The 19,130-nt window shown below is 38.5% G+C and overlaps 1 protein-coding gene across 1 annotated transcript in view; it reads right to left on the reverse strand.

The window, feature by feature from the left end:
* Positions 1-6,005: 6,005 nt before the first annotated feature.
* LOC135082433 (proline-rich protein 12) overlaps positions 6,006-19,130 on the reverse strand; it is a 56,336-nt gene continuing 43,211 nt past the window's right edge. Inside the window, exons 37-41 of the mRNA XM_063977228.1 lie at positions 11,925-12,026; positions 11,661-11,741; positions 9,619-9,678; positions 8,292-8,382; positions 6,006-6,858 (exon numbers count right to left, since the gene is read on the reverse strand). Of these exons, the coding sequence (XP_063833298.1) occupies positions 6,686-6,858; positions 8,292-8,382; positions 9,619-9,678; positions 11,661-11,741; positions 11,925-12,026 (507 nt within the window). The 3' untranslated portion in view covers positions 6,006-6,685. The remainder of the gene's footprint in view (positions 6,859-8,291; positions 8,383-9,618; positions 9,679-11,660; positions 11,742-11,924; positions 12,027-19,130) is intronic.

A 19,130-nucleotide genomic window follows, 5' to 3' on the forward strand; every position in this document is an offset into this window, starting at 1 on the left:
GCACATCGGGTTTTATCAAGTTGACTTGTTTGGCATCTTTTAGGTCAGTAGCGCCATCTAGTGATGAGTCAAAAACTTTACACTAAATAAATACTTTCGGCTGCACAAGATGGCGCTCCAATAGGTTTCCACAAGTGATAAAATCTGTGGTTTTAAAAAGCTCCGCAGCTATTTGTAGATGGCGCCAGTGGCGGCCTTCGAACATGTCAAACTTGACAACTGACAAGAATCCTAATGCGCCACCTGGCGGGATAAATCCGCAGTGTGGGTTCGCGAGAACCACTCTGCCACACTGAACCCTGAATAAAATTGAGTGCATTACCGCAGCAAAATTTTTATAAATGTTGTGCTTTAGAGAGTCGAGAGTATAGCAGATAATTAGTCCATCGTGAGCAGAAATTTGTCCACTAATAGCAAAATTCGTTCAAATTATAGTTTTAAAATTATTAGGAAAGAACAGGTAATGTTTGAAACGTTACCCCAGCAAATTTTTTTTTTGAAAGTCGTTCTATCCCGGTACCAAATACATGGATAGATAGCTTTTGTTGCGTAGTAATTTGTCCACGAATAGCAAAATTTGTTCTTGTTCCGGTTTTCAAGTTATTCAGAATTTTGCTGGGGTAATGTTTTGTGATGTCCCAGATCTCGTAAATGGCTCAACGCAAAAGTTTGAAAAAAATACCAATGATAGACCTTGATGTCCAAATTAGTTCAAGCATTAGTCATTGATTTGAATGATAAACACCAGTGTAATTAAATGATTTCGAAAATCAGATAAAACGGATTTGTGAGTAAACCAGTACTCTTACAATCGAATAAAAAGGTGTAGCATGTACCCTTGGTACACGTTTATAACCACAGTAAATATAAATGATGTGGCTTTGCGCAAAAGAGAGATTTCAAGAAATTTAATTTATTTTAACAGTCTTACTTTCGTGGCCGAATACGCAATTCTTCCCTTATAACAAGGGAACATGGCATACAATGGACAAATTAAAATGTTCCTTAAATAAGCTATCCTGTTAATTTCAGCTTTATATTACGGCTTATAAGAAAGTTATCGGACTGCAAAAAAATATCAGGAATTCTTCTATAAGCCGACCAAATTATAAAGGTCACAAAAAAGCGACCGTTCCATACATAAGGCTTGCCATCTTAAATCAACGCACGGTGGATCGAGCCCATACAAGGTGTTGGACATGGTGCTTTAAATGCAACTACTTAAAACAAGATTGATTTGCATATAAGTTGAAAGATGAGACTTCATTCTATCAAATATCATTAATATCAAGTCATGATCTACTATCATAGCTATGTGGTGCGACCGTAAAGTGAACAAAGTCAAAATCATGGATTTTCTGACTTCTGTTTGTATTGTCAATATATCCAATTTCGTTCACTGGTTTTATGTTAGTACTTAATAATGTATTAGTTTATACCTTTATCTTAATCTGTGTGTTAAAATGAGTGCCTAAAAAATTTCTAGCTTGGCTATTTTGACGTAATTTTAAAAGGTATTTTTTTAAATGAAAACTGCGTGTTTTAGTTGACATCTTGGGCGATCTTTAACAAACCATGAATGAGAGATGATAGATGACAATGTGGGCGATATTATTACTCAGTTTTTGGACCCTTGTTCATCCATATTTTCGAGAAAATCACAAAAAACTAAATAAAAGCGCCTCATTTTTCCGCATAGCAAAATTAACTTAGGTAAAATTCGTTACACTAAAATAATGTCAGGTAAACCAAAGATGTTTATTTTGGTTTATGAGTTATTTATCGTGTGCAATTCAGTAAAAAATACTCATTAAAATGGAAAACCTCAAGGCAAATAGAGATTTGTATGCATTATTAAAAACCACGATGAAAGATCGCGCTAGTTCTTTAGCTAGGATACTAGAGCTGTTTTCCCATACACTCTCTTCAGATAAACAGAGGTAAGTACTAACGTAGTTAATACTTTATGAACATAAAGAAATACTATAAAACAGACATAGTAAAAAAATCACACTGTCATCATCTCAAAAGATTGTCGTCGTTGAATTTAGTACATACCATACATACATTTTGTATGTATTTTTTTCTTAATTTATGATTGTGTTAGGTAGGTACTAAGTTACACATTTTATTTATCAGATAACTATCGAAAAAAATCAATAATTTCATTGACACTGTTTGTCGCAAGAAGAAGCAGTGTCATTATAATGAGAACCAGTTTTTAGCTACAAACGTATATTGGCGTATATAAACGTATAATCTGTTGATTGGAGTCAGTTTTGTAGTCCGCCAAGTTCCTATAAAATTGCATTAGTATGTATCTAACAGCTAACAGAATATAAAATCAAGCTCGACAAAATCGAACAAAGTGATTGTGTGTAATGAAAAATCAGGCGTTTACAAAAAAAATTCTTTCATAATTTTAACACTTAATGAGAATAAATTTAGAGTATTGTTAGATTATGTATCTAACAGTTAACAGAATATGAAATCAAGCTCGACAAAATCGAACAAACTGATTGTGTGCAATGAAAAATCAGGCGTTTACAAAAATATTTCTTTAAAAATTTTAACACTTAATGAGAATAAATTTAGAGTATTGTTAGATTATGTTACTCTTTAAATATGGAAATAGACCAAAATGAGTGAGTATTTGCTTTTCATTGAACAATAAATACAAGTTTTTCATCACTATATTTTAAGAATTTTTTTCACTTATATTAATTGCCATCTAATAAGTAAAACCTATCACATTAGAAAGATAAACTTATCAACCTTACACTGTAAAAATTTGAAGTTACTACGTTGACGCAATCTCATTTTATTTTAAAAACACTGAGTAAGGAAGCGATGTCCAACGCTTTGTATGGGCTCGATCCAGTGTGCAACGGTATGATATCGAGCTTTCGTCAGTACAGTTGCGAACAAAGGTGTTGTGTTGAGTTGAGAGGTCAGATTATTGAATAATGCACTCGATAAAATTAATTCCTATACCACAAAATGAGAGATTTGTGCATTGCCGTTTAGGACGCTAATTTATCCACTATATTCGTTTATAAGCAGCCTACATTCGAGTCAGTCCCCTGGTGGCACTGTAAAGCCGCGGATACACTAGGGAACATTTTGTCCCCGCAACACAAAATATACGTGACGCTGCAACGTTGCATAGTGTCCCGCAACATGACCCACAACATTGTACGTGACGCGGGGCATGTTGCTTGCTCCCGCCTCGAGAAGTGTGGTTGACAAAATGTTCCGCGACATGTATCTCGGCACATTCCACGTAGTTGTTGAGGAACATGTTCCGCAACGTGTTGCTTCATTTGTCCCCTAGTGTATATGTCTTAACAGTGAAGGATAGTTAGCTTTACAAAAAATAAAACAACGTGAACTTTAAATTTTTTCTTTAATCAATAATTTAAAGCTTACAGGAGACATATCTCGTGTTGTTACGTAAGCGCCGGCGCGGGCCCCGCCGCCGTTGCGGCTCACAATTCCCAAAAACAGAATTTCGCCTCTATTGCGTCTACATAACCGAAACGGCGTGCGCATCTAATGCGATTGCCGAACCAACGCACAAAACAAAATCTCAAACACTTCATGATTAAGTTCCTCTCAAATCCATTTCAAAATCACATCGAAATCGAGTCCTGCGCTTTGGCTAACGTCAGTTTTCTGTCAACGGCGCGACCCACAGAGGCTTCGAGTTTACCGCCAAGTTTGTTTTGAAAATTACTTATTCTAAAAACACCGAAGATTATTCATGCCCAGTTCCATAACTACAGTAGGCACTGACCTTTACAATGAAAACTGACTGTCTCTAAAATACCATGCCCTGTGTGGACCGCGCCTTATTCACTGGTGTACTAAAACAAAGGCGAAGTGAAGGAATTGTATACAGGTATTGCTTGCGGTCGTCGTATTGAGCGGATGTTTTACGAGAGATCCTACGCGATATCCAAAGTCCTAACTAATATCTTTATACACTGGGAATTCGACAAAAACCGAACCTGTTTATTATGAAGGAGTTTAGATAAAACTTAAGAAATCTCTCGATGGACGGTACCGAAACTACTCTAAACCAGGAGTTTTCCAAAATGATATAATTGACACGCGAATCCGCGGACTCGCCTGACGTCATCGGATCGAATCGAATCGTAAAACCTTTAAAAAAATATATTTAGGAATTTCAAAACACAAATGGGATAACGGACACACTTGTGCTAATCCCGAAAATTGTCGTACAAAATAATTCGCGAATGACAACTAAAACGGCCATCCTAAAATGTCTATCCGCTAACAATAAATGTATAGACATGAATAATGACGAATATTTCTTTGTTTTTAACGTAAATCTTTCTCCTCCTCACGAAAATGACATAGTAAGAAAAAATGCTTACAAACACAACCTTAAGACATACAATATACCGCTCACTCACACTCGCACACTCGCTCGATGTCTCGCGTCGCTGAGTCACGGCGCGGGACATATTCCAAGAAGACATCAAGATAAACGTAAAGGGAGCTGACAGAGGGTCGACAAACAATAATAACACTTATGTCGTGGCCAGACGGCGAGACTAGGCACTACACGTTAAATATCTACAAAGAAATACATCAAAAGTTCCCTCCCATCAGCTGCTACCTGGATCACGAGGACACTTGCTGGCGCGACGTAATACTTCTGGAGAGATAAAGACAGAAACACTAAACCGTCAACGACCAGCTCGACGAACACCTGAATCGGTAAACTGAAGTCGATCGAGCACATCGATTGACGTCACAAATGCGAAGATTGAAATATGTAATAGAACATGAATTAGAACATCAGCAATAATCGAAGGGATGTCTTATTATTTCCAATGGATCATCACTATTTGGTCTTTTTTATATTGACTATGTCAGATAAAATAATGCCCAACATTCATGTTATTCTTATAGCACAACTTAGTCAAAGCCTGTTCACGTGTTACATTATTATAACAAATGAATAGTCTAGAAATTTCTATCAATAGCAATTCAGGTATCTTAGTATATTAACATTATGTGCTGAAAGAAGATTGCATGTATTTAGGTATTATTTTATCCGTTTGGACTATCTAGCGACCGTAACTGTGCAAAACTAGGCCTGGGCCAAAATGCCCAATAGATAAATGGGACATCAAATATTAATTCCAACACCTATGTTACCTTCGTTGCTAGTTGTCGTCCCTGACAAGGCTTTGTAACAGTAACAACGATTATATTTACAATTGACGGTGATCCTACAACATCCTATGGTTAAACTGAGGTATTGTTATTTGTATGTCTAGTACGTAGTCGGTTAACTTTAGACCCAATGAACGTTGACTGGGTGCGTCTTGGCTAGCATGTATTAAGTACTTTGAATTTGGGAATGATGAATTGATTTCATGGCATGTTTCACGAGGTCACACGAACTGTTGTGTTCTAACCTATATACCTAGCTTTGACGAGTTCATATCAACATCACATTCAGCTCATGTAAACACACCAATAATTATATATCCGTAGATTTTTGTATAATCACGAATTTGGTCAATAAGACCTTAATTTTGAAAAAGAAATATGAATTTCACGCTAAAAATAACGCAATCTAAACGTCGAATTGAGTATTTCATCTTAGCTTGCATCGAGCTATGTATATTCATAATTTACTTTGAATAGTGTCGAGAAGTGGCAATAGTTCATGCGAGAAATGAGAGCGTCAAACGTCACATTCAGGACCAAAGTTATCTGCGCAAATTTGAACCTTATTTCTTTGATTTGAACCGAAAATATTAAGGTCCCGATTGTGATATCGACGGATTAAACTAAAAGCAAGTGTTTAAGGCAAACTTGCTGACATTTCTCGCGCGAAACTTGCGTATAAATGACGAGAACACGTCATTTTTCCACTCGTGCGCAAGTATGGGCTAGGCGCGTGCCAATCATACGTATGCGCGACTGTTAGTAAAGTGATGATTAAGTAATAAAAGACGGTCAAGTTTAAAGTACTGGGAATTTTTTCAACAAAATCACAACATCACAATAGGATCTGAAAGGGCTCATATGTATGACTGGCGATAGTAGTCACCGAGTATACAGGGTGAGTTCACAACCGGTAGCCGAATTTAAAGGACACAATTACACCGTCAAATACGCTCGCGCGTTGTGAATTTTACCAATCAAAAACATTTCTTGTCAGTGAAAATTCATTCGTTCTAATACCGCCATGTTTTCGGCCCGCCGATACTTTACTCTCATCCGTTCAAACACTTCAATCAATCTAAAACTAGATCAAACCGGAATTCCTATCTTGCACAACATTACATCTTTAAACAGGAACATAAAACAGCTCATCGTAACATCTCACCGAATACGAGCGATACATTACACGGTAGAAATCCCGATTCGATTTCAAAACTAGCAAAAAAGACCAACATCCGGCTACCGATCGCAGCCCTGTATCGTCCGCGCCAATACTACTTGTCAATTTTGCACACAAAGCAGAATATCACTCAAACTATCCATGTCTATTGATTTGATTTCTAGTAAGACAGTTCAATCTTTCAAGTCACTTATAAAGCTTTGTGTGCAAAATTAGAGCGTATCGGCGCGGTTATTCGTAGTGGTGGGTGCTCATCAGCTCAGCGGTCGTCTCGGTGGCTCGGTTGGCTCAGTTGGCTCAGTTGCGCAGCGGAGGCGCGGGCGAGTGGTGGTGGCGCTCCAGGTCTTCGAGCGACAGCGCGTTGGGCACGTGGACTGAAGGCAGCTTGCCGGCGGACGCACGCGCGAGAAGTTCCGGCGAGAACCAGCGAGCTAGCTGGTTGTCGCCGCCGCCGGACCCGCCGCCCATTTCTGACGATTTAAACTATCTTACCATTGTTGTTTTGAAGTGGCTCGCGCACGTTTTATGGTAACAGAATGTATGAGGGTTAAGGTGTGTAAAACTCGATGCAAACTCAAGCATTCATTCAAGTCAAAACAAAGGTAATCTAAAATTCAATCTTTTATCAATTTATTTTTATAATAATTGTATGTAAAGTAATTTCAGACATGAATCTACGTTGAATTTGAATCAAGTTTTGGGCATCGCAATGTATCATGATACTAGCATAGAATGAAATAGATCTACAGTCAGATTTTTCATTCCAGTCAGTACATAATTTGAAATTTAATTTATAGCGAAGTCCTCAGAAATATAGAGTACCTCATAAAACCAAACAAAGACTAGGTAAATTACGGACTGAAATAGAAAATCGGGGAATCGTTCATAACAATTTTTTTCATCAACAATCAAAATATCTACGATTTAATAATGATAAAAAATTACACTATTCCTGAATAAATAATGCTGCAAATGTGTTAAAATCTTCGTGTCTTGATTTTTAAACAAAAATATTGCATGCAAATTCCTACATTTCAAAAACTTCTTTATTTCTATCAGACATAGGTCTTAGATAGCAAATCCATAGACACCAAGATCTTATCATCATTGCAACTGTAAATTTATTTGTTACAAACCACTTTCCACGCGGGGAAGAGCTAGTCTATAACAAACAAAATAATAACATATGAAGACCATCGAAATTAATGACATAAATGTAAGATTACGTTTAAAAACACGCTGAACTTAAAAGCAGGGCTTATAAGATGTCAATGTGTCGCCAATTTATGGAAAAATCACTGAGATGACACGTAACTTTATTCAAACAGGCGTTTAGAGTCGCGCTTTCTGAAGAACCAGAGCGTAAAGCATGACTTTTTGTTCTAATAAATAAATAAAGTCCAGAGCGTTCTTTTTTATATGTATGTAAGACACGAGTTACTACGTGAACTAAATTGACGTTATCAGACGTTTCGTGTTATGTTGTCCGACCCATGTCATGTAATATTTATTTCAATACAAATAAAGAGCCGTCTGTCATCCATCAGCATACGGAAGAAATAGTACATTCAAATACTTTTTAAGGTAGCCTTTCGAACTAAGCGTCACAGACGCAGCGTCTTTAGCTTTGGTCTGAAAGGTAGCCTTTGGAAGTGAGTTAGTGACGCGGCGTTGGTGGCACAAGACCAAAGCTAAAGACGCTGCGTCTGTGCCGCTTAGTTCGAAAGACTACCTTTAGAGAAAGAGAAATTCAGTGTTGCTTCAATGACATTTTATGGTTATACGCCTGTTTATGTCCTGTTGAATTCCGCGTGTGTCTAAACGTATAAAAACGAATGTCCTAACAAATCATGTGTAGCACCTACAGGGTGACCATGAGGCGAGGTTCCCTGCGCATATTTACCATTGAGGCGGTTCTGGTGGGACTGCACGAGGAGCTGCTGCAGCGTGGTGCCCCCGACCATGCCTCGCGCCATGTTGTTCATGTTGTTGTACTGGAACCAAACAAATATGATTTATTTCGATTATAATTTATTTATAGTTGTTGCAAATTGCTATATGGATGATGACTGGGTAATGATATCGAAATTCTATTTAGTCCGTCAGACAGATAATTAGAAAATATTACTCATATTTTTTAATTTTTTCCATAATCGAATAATTACAGTATTATATTGAGTTGAAATGTCGCGTGACGTCACTTTTGAGTAAAAATTCTACTCAAGCGTGACGTATCGCGCCATTTCAACTCGATGTAGCACTGTTATTATTTAATTATGAAAGAAAATAAAAAATATGAGTCTAATATTTACTAATTATCTGTCTGGGGAGTGAGCTTTACATGTGGTGGCTCGATACTGTTAGTTTTTCAAGTTTTGACAGACATTACACTATCAATGTGCATGTACACTGTACACGTACACAAGTAAAGCTCACCACTTGCCTTCGAGAGTTGCAGGAACTGTACGTAAAAGCAGGCCTGTTCATCTCCGCGAGTTTACATCGAAAACAAAACACGCACGATGGCCCACCTACAGGATACTATTCGACAAGGCCTCACATACGAGCGAACATTGACTCGCGCACGCGTATTCTTGTGTATGATGGAAGAAAATAAAGAAAATAAAAACACAGAATGTACTTTTTTAAGTTGCCTCAAGACACTGAGAGGTAAATAAGTAGTTAATATTATTCATGATAATTCATGCTAAATCATGTATTTCCTCCGCCATTTTCCGCAGTTTGGCACCTCACGTCACATCATTTTACCGAAGTCAGTACTATAGCTTCGGAGCAGTGCCGATCACTGACGTTTGTCAACAAAATGGTGCTTGACTCTTGAGACAGGCTAAGTTACACCATATTGTTAATGACATTGAGCATACATTTTTTTAAATACCTTCGCGAAGTAAAACTTCTGTACGTAGTACTTATTATTATTCTGTGGTAAAAGTGCTTTTAGACGAGTCTTGCGATTCTTAACCAGAAATGAAACCACTTGACATTGAAATTAAAGAATTTGCCACACTGAATGCGGTCTGTGGTCAGGTCTAAGTAAACGCAACCCACATCATTAAATAAAAAAAACAAATTCAATATTCAATTTAAATCAATTAGCAGATTTTTTTTCAAAAAGTTAAACGATTTAATTGATCCATAAAGTAACGTTACTAAGCAACACATAAAAATAGCACCAAAATAAATCAGATCATCAAAATGAAGAGACTTACCGAATTAGGTACTTGCTGTCTTTGCTGTGGGTGAGGAAATGGACGTCCTCCACCGACCATCTGGAGACAAAAGTATGTACCAATTGCATTAGTCAAAGTAGCGAAGTTTAAAACATATCTAGATGACGTCACATACATAAGTATAGTTCTTGTCACGAAGGCGAGTGAGCTTTACTTGCTTGTGTATATAAGGTGTTATTTTTTATACTGATCATACTTTACCAACGCATCTAATAAAATCATACAAATACAACCCAAGTGTTTTTAAAAAAAAATTCAGGCTAGTTTTCGAGTAAAACGACAAATAATGTTTCGAAAAAAATAAAAAATAAATCATCCTTTGAGCGCGGTGAGTATTCGTTTACGCACTATCGTAGTAGCCGGCCGAGGGCAACGACCGCTGCCACGTGCCGCGCCGCGTGAGTCGGCCATATTGATATCGCTGCCAGTCGCTCCGCGCCCACAGCCCGTGCCGAGCCGCCGATCGGCATGCGGGAGTGCAACAACATAAATAATCGTCCCAGTCCGTCCAATGCGCCCAAACGTATTGCAGTGTATGTGCGAGTTATTATAATGCCGCGCTTGATCAATAACAAAACGCAGGTGAAATTATGTTTCGGGCACACTAACTGGCCGACGAGAAACATTGACGAGTCGAAAACCTTCACACCTTGCTTGTTTGGAGCCGCGCAGCGCTTCAGGGAGCGCAGCCGTATCCTGACTTGACGAGATCCCGTGCGCTTCGAGGACGAAGTTCTGGATTTCAATTTCAATCACCGGCACAGTGCTGGCGGTACCCAGATGCGAGCGCCGCAGACGGCGGCTTTTGCGTAAAAATACGGAATGCCTTATCAAGGAGTTGTTGCCAGAGGGCCACGACCGCGACCGAGTTCTATCGATGGTTATTGCGGAAGTCTACCTAGGTACATACCTACAGTGTGGTTTGGACAGATGAGTGCTTGTTTACGCGAAAGGGACTTTTTCCGTAAAAAAGTTAGTGCGCGAATTGTGAATACAACATCCGACGTGGTGTCTAGTGAACAGCAAGCAAGTGTGCAGCCCGAAAGCATTACCTCAATTCGATCGTGGCTAGATTAGACAGTGCAAGACAGTGTTTACGTGAACATTCAACAAAGGCTTGACGTTCAAAATGTATTGTGATTAGTGTAATAATAACCTAGGAACTTTAAATAACAACATTCAAAATAGGTAAATGTGTGAATAAGTAAAATCAATGAATCTTAAGTGTGATGGCAAATCATAATTTAGGAATTAAAACCAGGAAAATTGATCAGTGAGTTTTATTTACAACACCTATTCATATTCAATATTAGGGTGCATTTCCACTGAAGCGAAGCGAAGTAGTAATAGGTATGTACCTATCAATTTTTTATTACGTCTCTAAATAAATTGCGTAGGCATTACGAAACCGTAGATATTGAATTCCAATTTCTATCCTTTTTTAAATTTCTAGTTTAACGCGGATGATTCGCCTCGGTTCGTTGGAAAAGTCCCCCGCTATTACACTAATGAAAATACACTTATTTACCTACTTATGTGGCTAGATTTTGTTTCTCCCAGCGCGTAGTACCTATTAACATGACGTAACATCGTACATACTCACGAGTGATAATTTTTGGTAACGTAGGTTTAGTGTAATCTAACCTTTATGTGTGTGAACGTTGAATGAACGCGCCCGGCCATTGTTCGTACTCGTATGAATGAAATGAGTAAAGAAAGAGAGAGAGGCAGTGAGTGAAGACAGGATGGTTGTAAAAATAATATCTTTTTTTTGTTAGGAAAAGTAAAAACAAAAACTAGCCTGAATTTTTTTTTAAAAACACGGGTTGTATTTGTATGATTTTATTAGATGCGTTGGTAAAGTATGATCAGTATAAAAAATAACACCTTATATAGCATAACGATAGTGTGACGTGTATCAAAACTTTTGAAAAACGAACAGTAGCGATCCACCACACATGTAAAGCTCACTCACCTTCGTGAATTGCAACAACTATAGTATATGTGATTGAGTTACCGACCTGCTGTTGGTTAAGATAGTGCTGCTGGTATTCGGACTGTGACTGACCGTAGCCCATTGGTGCCGCTCCACTCTGGTTTCCCTGCACACAAAACCTTGTCAGTATTTCAAACTTCAAGTAATAAGAAAACTGAAAAGGTAGGTAGAAGACTGAATTAGTGAAAGAACGACCACGCCTGCCTCTTATTGTGCAGGATGATTAGAATTTTGATAGTCATTTGAATTTTCTTTATGTTTTAGAAGACACTACTTCTCGTAACCATACCTTGACGATTGGCCGCCCTTGGGGCATCTTGGGCGGCTGCGCCCACTGTTGCTTTGGGCTGGGCGCCTCTGATTCTTTCTCGGCGGTCATTTTGCGCAACACCTAGAAATAACACAAAAAAGTTATGGTTTTGTCTATCAAAGTAACAGAGCGAGAGCTTGTTTCTCTCAGGGTGACTTCTCTGATCAGCAAAGTGGACCAAGTAAATCTTAATTCATCCGAGGACAACAGCAAGTTTTTACAGAAGGGATAACATGTGACGCAACAGAGCTGTTACGGCATACATATCACCATGTCACACGCACATGTGAAGTTTAAAAGAAAGAAAGAAAGACACATTTATTACAATGGACATCACACAAATACAGGCAATTACATATGGGGCATTTCACGCGAAGCGGACAGCGAAAATCAAGTCAGGTTTTGGATTTTGTTCATATTTGGATTAAATGTATTGCTATATGACCTGAATGGATGTGCAGCATTATAATTTTTTTATGAAGCTTAGTTTATTTTTTATGAGCGTTCAAAAAATTGGTAAAATTGTAGGAACAGATTTTTCAGAAACTATTACTGCTATTATTACATTTGATTAAAAATAAACTAACCATTGGACTTTTGAGAATAAATAACTGTGTTTCTTACTATTTACTACAAATTTGAAATTTCTTTTTTGTTCACATAGAAAACCGGAAGTAAAGTTTTAAAATCAAATTTTACAAAACTTCGGGACTTTTTAAATTTTTAATTTTTATTTTAAAATATACCTAGTAGTCTATAAATAACGTGTCTAAAGTTGTAGAATGGAGTCTGTATTGGTTTTTGATTTAGAAGTAGTACAGTGCGAGCGCGCCGCAATGAGCGTCATACTGGCTACCGACATTTGGCTACTGTATAAAAATTATTTGTTCGAAAATAACTGAAACGTTAATATTGTTGCATGCATACTCTTAAACAATTATAATTTTGACTCGGCGAACTTCGTACCGTTTAACAGACAATGATTGTTGGCATTGAGATGGTGCGTATTACATCGCGGACTAATAACATCTTATTGAATAATACACTAAAAACATTATTCTTCTTTTTTAGGTAGTTGGATCGCTACCTCCATATCAAATTTCATCAAAATCTGCCCAGCCGTTCTTGACTTATAAATCGTGTAACTAACTAACACGACTATGTTTTATGTATAAAACTAAGAACGGCTGAACAGATTTTCATGAAATTTGGCATGGAGATAGCTGGCACCCTGGACTAGAGGTGGGCGCCACGCCGGCGCGCCGCCGCCGCCGCGAATTTTTTCACGCCGCCGCCGCCGACGACCAGCTGTCGGCGCGCCGATACTGATACTGTACCAACTATTTGCAATTTATTCCTCTCCTATACTGTGCTAATTTGTGTTTCGAACGCAGATTTTTTTTATTGAGTTGAGCGGCTATTCTAGTTCAATAAAGTCCTAGTATCACTACGACCGGCACCGATCTATTGTGATCGGCGCTATCTTCCTTACAGTTCGTCTCTGAGTCCTGCATCCATTAGGAATTGCAGTATCTTTTGGGGGGCGATATGTTTTACATCTTGTGGGCTTAGGATGTGTTTGCCTAGGTGTAAGCTCCGCTTGCGCATCAAAGCTCCGCAGCCGTGAGAATATGTGGTGGCGTTTCATCTGCCTCTTGGCACATCCTGCGCGTTCTTGATTCGGACAGTCCCATAGTGGACGAGTGCTTGTTTAAGCTGCAGTGTCCAGTGAGGGCTCGAACTAAGATGCGCATTTTGATCCTACTCAGTCCTATAATCTGCTTAGAGCATTTTCGGTCATAGGCTTTTATGAGAGCTTTGGAATGAGTTAATCCTGGCGTGTCTGACCATGGCTTAAAGGATTTGTTTTAATAGATGTTCTCCAGGGTCATTCAAGCGAGACTTTTGGGAATGCCACAAAAGGGTTCTTGACCATATTGTGTTCCCCCTCCTCTCGTCGCTTAGTTCGTCGGCATTTTCATTGCCACCATTCCCGCGTGACCTGGAACCCATTTCAGCGTTACTCTGTTACGTTCTCCTAGGGTATTCAGTCGACTCATGCAGTTTTCTACCAACTTTGAGGTGATTAAGTTGGAGTTTAAGGCCATCAGCGCGGCCTGACTATCTGAGTTAATGTAAATTATGTGGTTGGCATAATTTTTTTCGCAACTTAATGCCGTTGATATACTAATAAATTGATTGAATAACTCAATACTAACTATATTAACAGTTAATCAAGTACATTATTCAAGTTGCTGCTTGGTCTAGTAAATAATTGAACGCGAGAGGCGTCGGTCCCTCTTGCTGTCAAGAAAAAATCCCCGCCTTCGTCTGGCAGACAACCCACACTATTGGACTATACTTTAAGCGAATCACACACAGAGTTTGGCAAATATGTCTCGGAATGCAAATGGGAACCACAACCTCTGGAAGGCAACAAAGTACCTCCCTCAAAGTGTTCTCCGCTTATTAGGTCTGATAATACATGAGTGCGAACTGACAAGAAAAATCTCAGACCTTTGCTACATGACAAGCCGGTTTATTTAAACCCATTGACACGGATAATCCAAAGAATCCACAATTCAATCAAAAAAATAAGATCAAGCATTGAACTTGATCCGAGACTTGCAGCTATGATGCCTGCCTTTGATTCATCCGACCGATTTCGGTCATGGTGACCACTTCAACTTAACTGTCTTAGCGGCGCTGGTGCGCCCGAAGATGACTTACCTAGCCGATCTTCGCGGCAAACTCCTCGCACATTGAGAGTTTTACATCATCGCGTTTTGCGTCGAGTTCAGTTGTGCGCTGCTCCTTGAATTCGCGGACTCGCCTCTACACAACACAATCTCCCGCCATTCTAGGTGCTGTGCTGCCAAACCTTCCCATTGTGATTTGAGAGGGCCCATTTTGTATCTTTTCGTATGCTGCTTCTGGACATTTTTGTACTTGACTATCTGAGGAGTTGACCGCCACGTTTCCGCTTACCCTCCTCAAATTCAAAGTAGAAGATTGATTCCTACTACGCTAATTGAGGACGAAAGACGCAGGAGGACAAAGTGACTGACGTAGCTTACAGAATCGCTAAAATCAAGTGGCAGTGGGCGGGGCACATATCTCGTAGAGCTGATGGCCGCTGGGGCAGTAAAGTTCTTAAGTGGCAACCACGAGCCAAAAGACGTAGCGTGGGCAGGCCTCCCACTAGGTGGACCGACGATTTGGGGAAGGTCGCAGGAAGTGCCTGGATGCGAGCGGCGCAGGACGTCTTTCGGCTGAAACGAAAGAACTAACGCTAAGAGAGATGGCTAAACTAAAGAAATAGCAAAAATGAACCCTTGTAAAGCACTTGCATTTGATCTGATCACCATGAAGTCCATGGTCTTGACAATGACCACACTGAGTGAGAACCTCGCAAGTCTCTTAACTTTGGAAATGATCCATAAGACTGGCAAGTCACCTAACGAATTCTCTTATCGCTCAATTAATCTGACATTTGTATTGTTAAAATTATGGAAAAGGATCATTCTTGCTCGTTTATTCCCTTGCCTAAGTATGACCCATGTAATATAGTATACCCGACCATAAATTTTGGCAGAAACCATACCAACCATAATCAGTACAATGTTTGGAAAATAAAGAATCCTGTACGTCTGCTTTTGCTGCGGCTTCAGCTGGGTTTATCATAAAGGACTACTCTATGAAATAAAAAGTACCTTCTAGCACACTTCTACTACCTGCTGATGGATTCTTATCTCAGTGACAGACAGTTTAAAATCAAACTCGGTGACAAAATCTTCCCTTTTTAGCTGCAGAACTGGAGTACCCCAGGACTCTGTACTTGGTCCGATACTCTATAACATCTACTAGTAAAGTAGCCCAGACACCAGAAAGCTGCGGCCTTCCTCAAATGGAACTGTGATCTTAAAGTGACTAGACTGTTGCAAAGTCAGCTGATTGGCTAACCAAGTGGCGCATGTAATTATTAAGCCTCGAAGTCTCACCATATTATCATTTAAGACGTGAAACGTATCCTCCGGCCAATCTAGACCTCGACCCATTGCTGCAATCAACCTACATTAACATCCTGGACCGTAGGATAACAAAGAAAGACCATAAATATAAATAAAACAGAACTGAATATAATATTCCACCAACAGTCAGCTAATCTAACATTAACTATGTGCCTCCAAAGAGCTCAAAAATACATGTTAAGGGTACTTTTATCGGCACATTCGCACGCTCGCCTTTAGGAAATACACGAGAACCTGATCTCAGCCAAACCCGCTATCCAAATATCAAAGTATCTATGATCAAGAGAGCTAATTTAACTCAAACCCCAACGAACTGCAAATCACCTGATTAGTCTTGACGACAGATACTAAAAAAGCAGATTTAAAAAAAAATACCCAATGAACAAAGGTCAAACAAGGTCACGCCGCCGACGCCGCCGCCGCCGAGGTCAAAAAGTCGGCGCGCCGCCGCCGGCCAATTATACAGGGTGTCCCGTAATGTAACGTCAAGCCGGAACTGGGTGTTGAGGCAAGTTGTGCTGGTTATCAGAAAAATATAAAAAAAAATCTATGTGGCATATTTTAAAAATAATAGGCATTTAAAAAAAATCAAAAAATTCTACTCCAGGTGACGGTCCTTTTGCTCGTGTTGCCACAAATCTTCACTTTTTCCAAATTTTTTTTTTTGTTATGTAACCCTGAATAATGCTTCTCTAAATTGTTATCAAAATTACAAAACCAGCTGCTCCAGCTTGGATGAAAAAAATACATTATTCCCAAAAAAAATTTCAAAATAAAAATTTTGCCTAGTTTAAACTGACTGTACTGAAAAAAAAATGTACTACGCGAGTGTGGCAAGTGACGTCATAATTTGGCGCATTTAGTAAGGATTCCAAAATGGTATAACACTTGGTAAATTTTTGCTGTAATTGTCGACAATTTTTGGTTTTTTGGAAATAGTCCCGTTTTTAACTTTATCTACCTTGGTTAAAAATTATTATTCTAATGTGCCCAAAATTCAAGTTTCTGTGACTGACTACCGTACAGTCAGTCACAGAAACTTTTGTCACCATGAGTTGACATACTGTGACAAAAGTCACCCGTGCGCGCGCGCCTTTACTACCTGCTCTGCCTGCCTCTTACTCACTTGTACTTGGTAACAGGGATAATAAGGATATGAAGTTTCGGTTATGGATACGGTTACGGATATTAGAATAATATTATACCGGTTTCGGTTACGGTCACGGATATGAAATCATTTCAGATTATCCGAAAGTCTCGGATAATTTCGGTTACGGAATTATTAGAATTTCAAAAATGTAGGTATAATACAAATAGCAAGATGCTGCGTGAGCGTGACCCACATAGCTACTTTATGTACCAACTAAGACGACACCTATGTATGATAAAGGTAAAACAGGCTGGCATATTAGATGGTGCCAGCGAATGCCAGACAAGTTGGTAACAAATATTAAGATTTAAGGTACAATTCCAAGACGGGCCGCAGACCGCAAACTGCAACCGCAAACTGCAAAACTATGAAATCGGCAGCGCGGCATTGCAGCTGCGGCGTGTATACTGCAGATTTCATAGAGTTTTGCAGTTTGGCCTTTATCCGAAACTATTCGTAACTTTTGAATCAGTTTCGGTTACGGTTATGGACATTTTTTATTTCGGATATCCGATAGTTTCGGTTACGGTTACGGATATCCATAACATCCCTGCTTGGTAAGATGGCCCTCTCCGTCCCGCTCATACCTTTTAAAATGGCTTCTCCACCTCACTTAAGCCAGAAACTTGAATTTTGGGCACATTAGAATAATATTTTTAACCAAGGTAGATAAAGTTAAAAACGGGATTATTTCCAATAAACAAAAATTGTCGACAATTACAGCAAGATTTTACAGTGTTATACCATTTTGGAATCCATACTAAATGCGCCAAATTATGACGTCACTTGCCACACTCGCGTAGTACAATTTTTTTTTTCAGTACAGTCAGTTTAAACTAAGCAAAATTTTTATTTTGATATTTTTCTTGGGAATAATGTATTTTTTTCATCCAAGTTGGAGCAGCTGGTTTTGTAATTTTGATAACAATTTAGAGAAGCATTATTCAGGGTTACATAACAAAAAAAAAATTTGAAAAAAGTGAAGATTTGTGGCAACACGAGTAAAAGGACCGTCACCTGGAGTAGAATTTTTCGATTTTTTTTAAATGCCTATTATTTTTAAAATATGCCACATAGATTTTTTTTTATATTTTTCTGATAACCAGCACAACTTGCATCAACACCCAGTTCCGGCTTGACGTTACATTACGGGACACCCTGTATATCGGCGCCCACCTCTACCCTGGACTAACATATCCCGACTACCCAAAAAGAAGGGTAATGTTTTAAGAGTATTATCCAATAAGTTGTGGGTGGTCTGCGACGTAATACCATCTCAATGCCAACAATCATTGTTTTTAGGCGGTACAAAGTTCGCCGAGTCAAAATTATAATTGTTTAAGAGTATGCATGCAACAATATTAACGTTTCAGTTTTTTTCGAACAAAAATTTTTTATACAGTAGCCAAATGTCGATAGCCAGTATGAACGCTCATTGCGGCGCGCTCGCACTGTACTGCGTCTAAATCAAAAACCAATACAGACTCCATTCTACAACTTTACACACGTTATTTATAGACTAATAGGTATATTTTAAAATAAAAATTTAAAATTTAAAAAGTCCCGAAGTTTTGTAAAATTCGATTTTAAAACTTTACTTCCGGTTTTCTATATGAACAAAAAAGAAATTTCAAATTTGTAGTAAATAGTAAGAAACACAGTTATTTATTCTCAAAAGTCCAATAGTTAGTTTATTTTTAATCAAATGTAATAATAACAGTAATAGCTTCTGAAAAATCTTTTCCTAAAATTTTACCAATTTTTTGAACGCTCATAAAAAATAAACTAAGCTTCATAAAAAAATTATAATGATGCACATCCATTTAGGTCATATAGCAGCACATTTAATCCAAATATGAACAAAATCCAAGACCTGACTTGATTTTCGCTGTCCGCTTCGCGTGAAATGCCCCTATATGTAGTGGCATATAATACTGGAAGAAGAAAAAAATAAAAACAAGAGTAAACTGAGCAGTGCCACCCATTCACCAACAAGATGCCTAC

This window comes from Ostrinia nubilalis, chromosome 21 (genome assembly GCF_963855985.1).
Source record: "Ostrinia nubilalis chromosome 21, ilOstNubi1.1, whole genome shotgun sequence".
NCBI classification, from domain to species: Eukaryota; Metazoa; Arthropoda; class Insecta; order Lepidoptera; family Crambidae; genus Ostrinia; species Ostrinia nubilalis.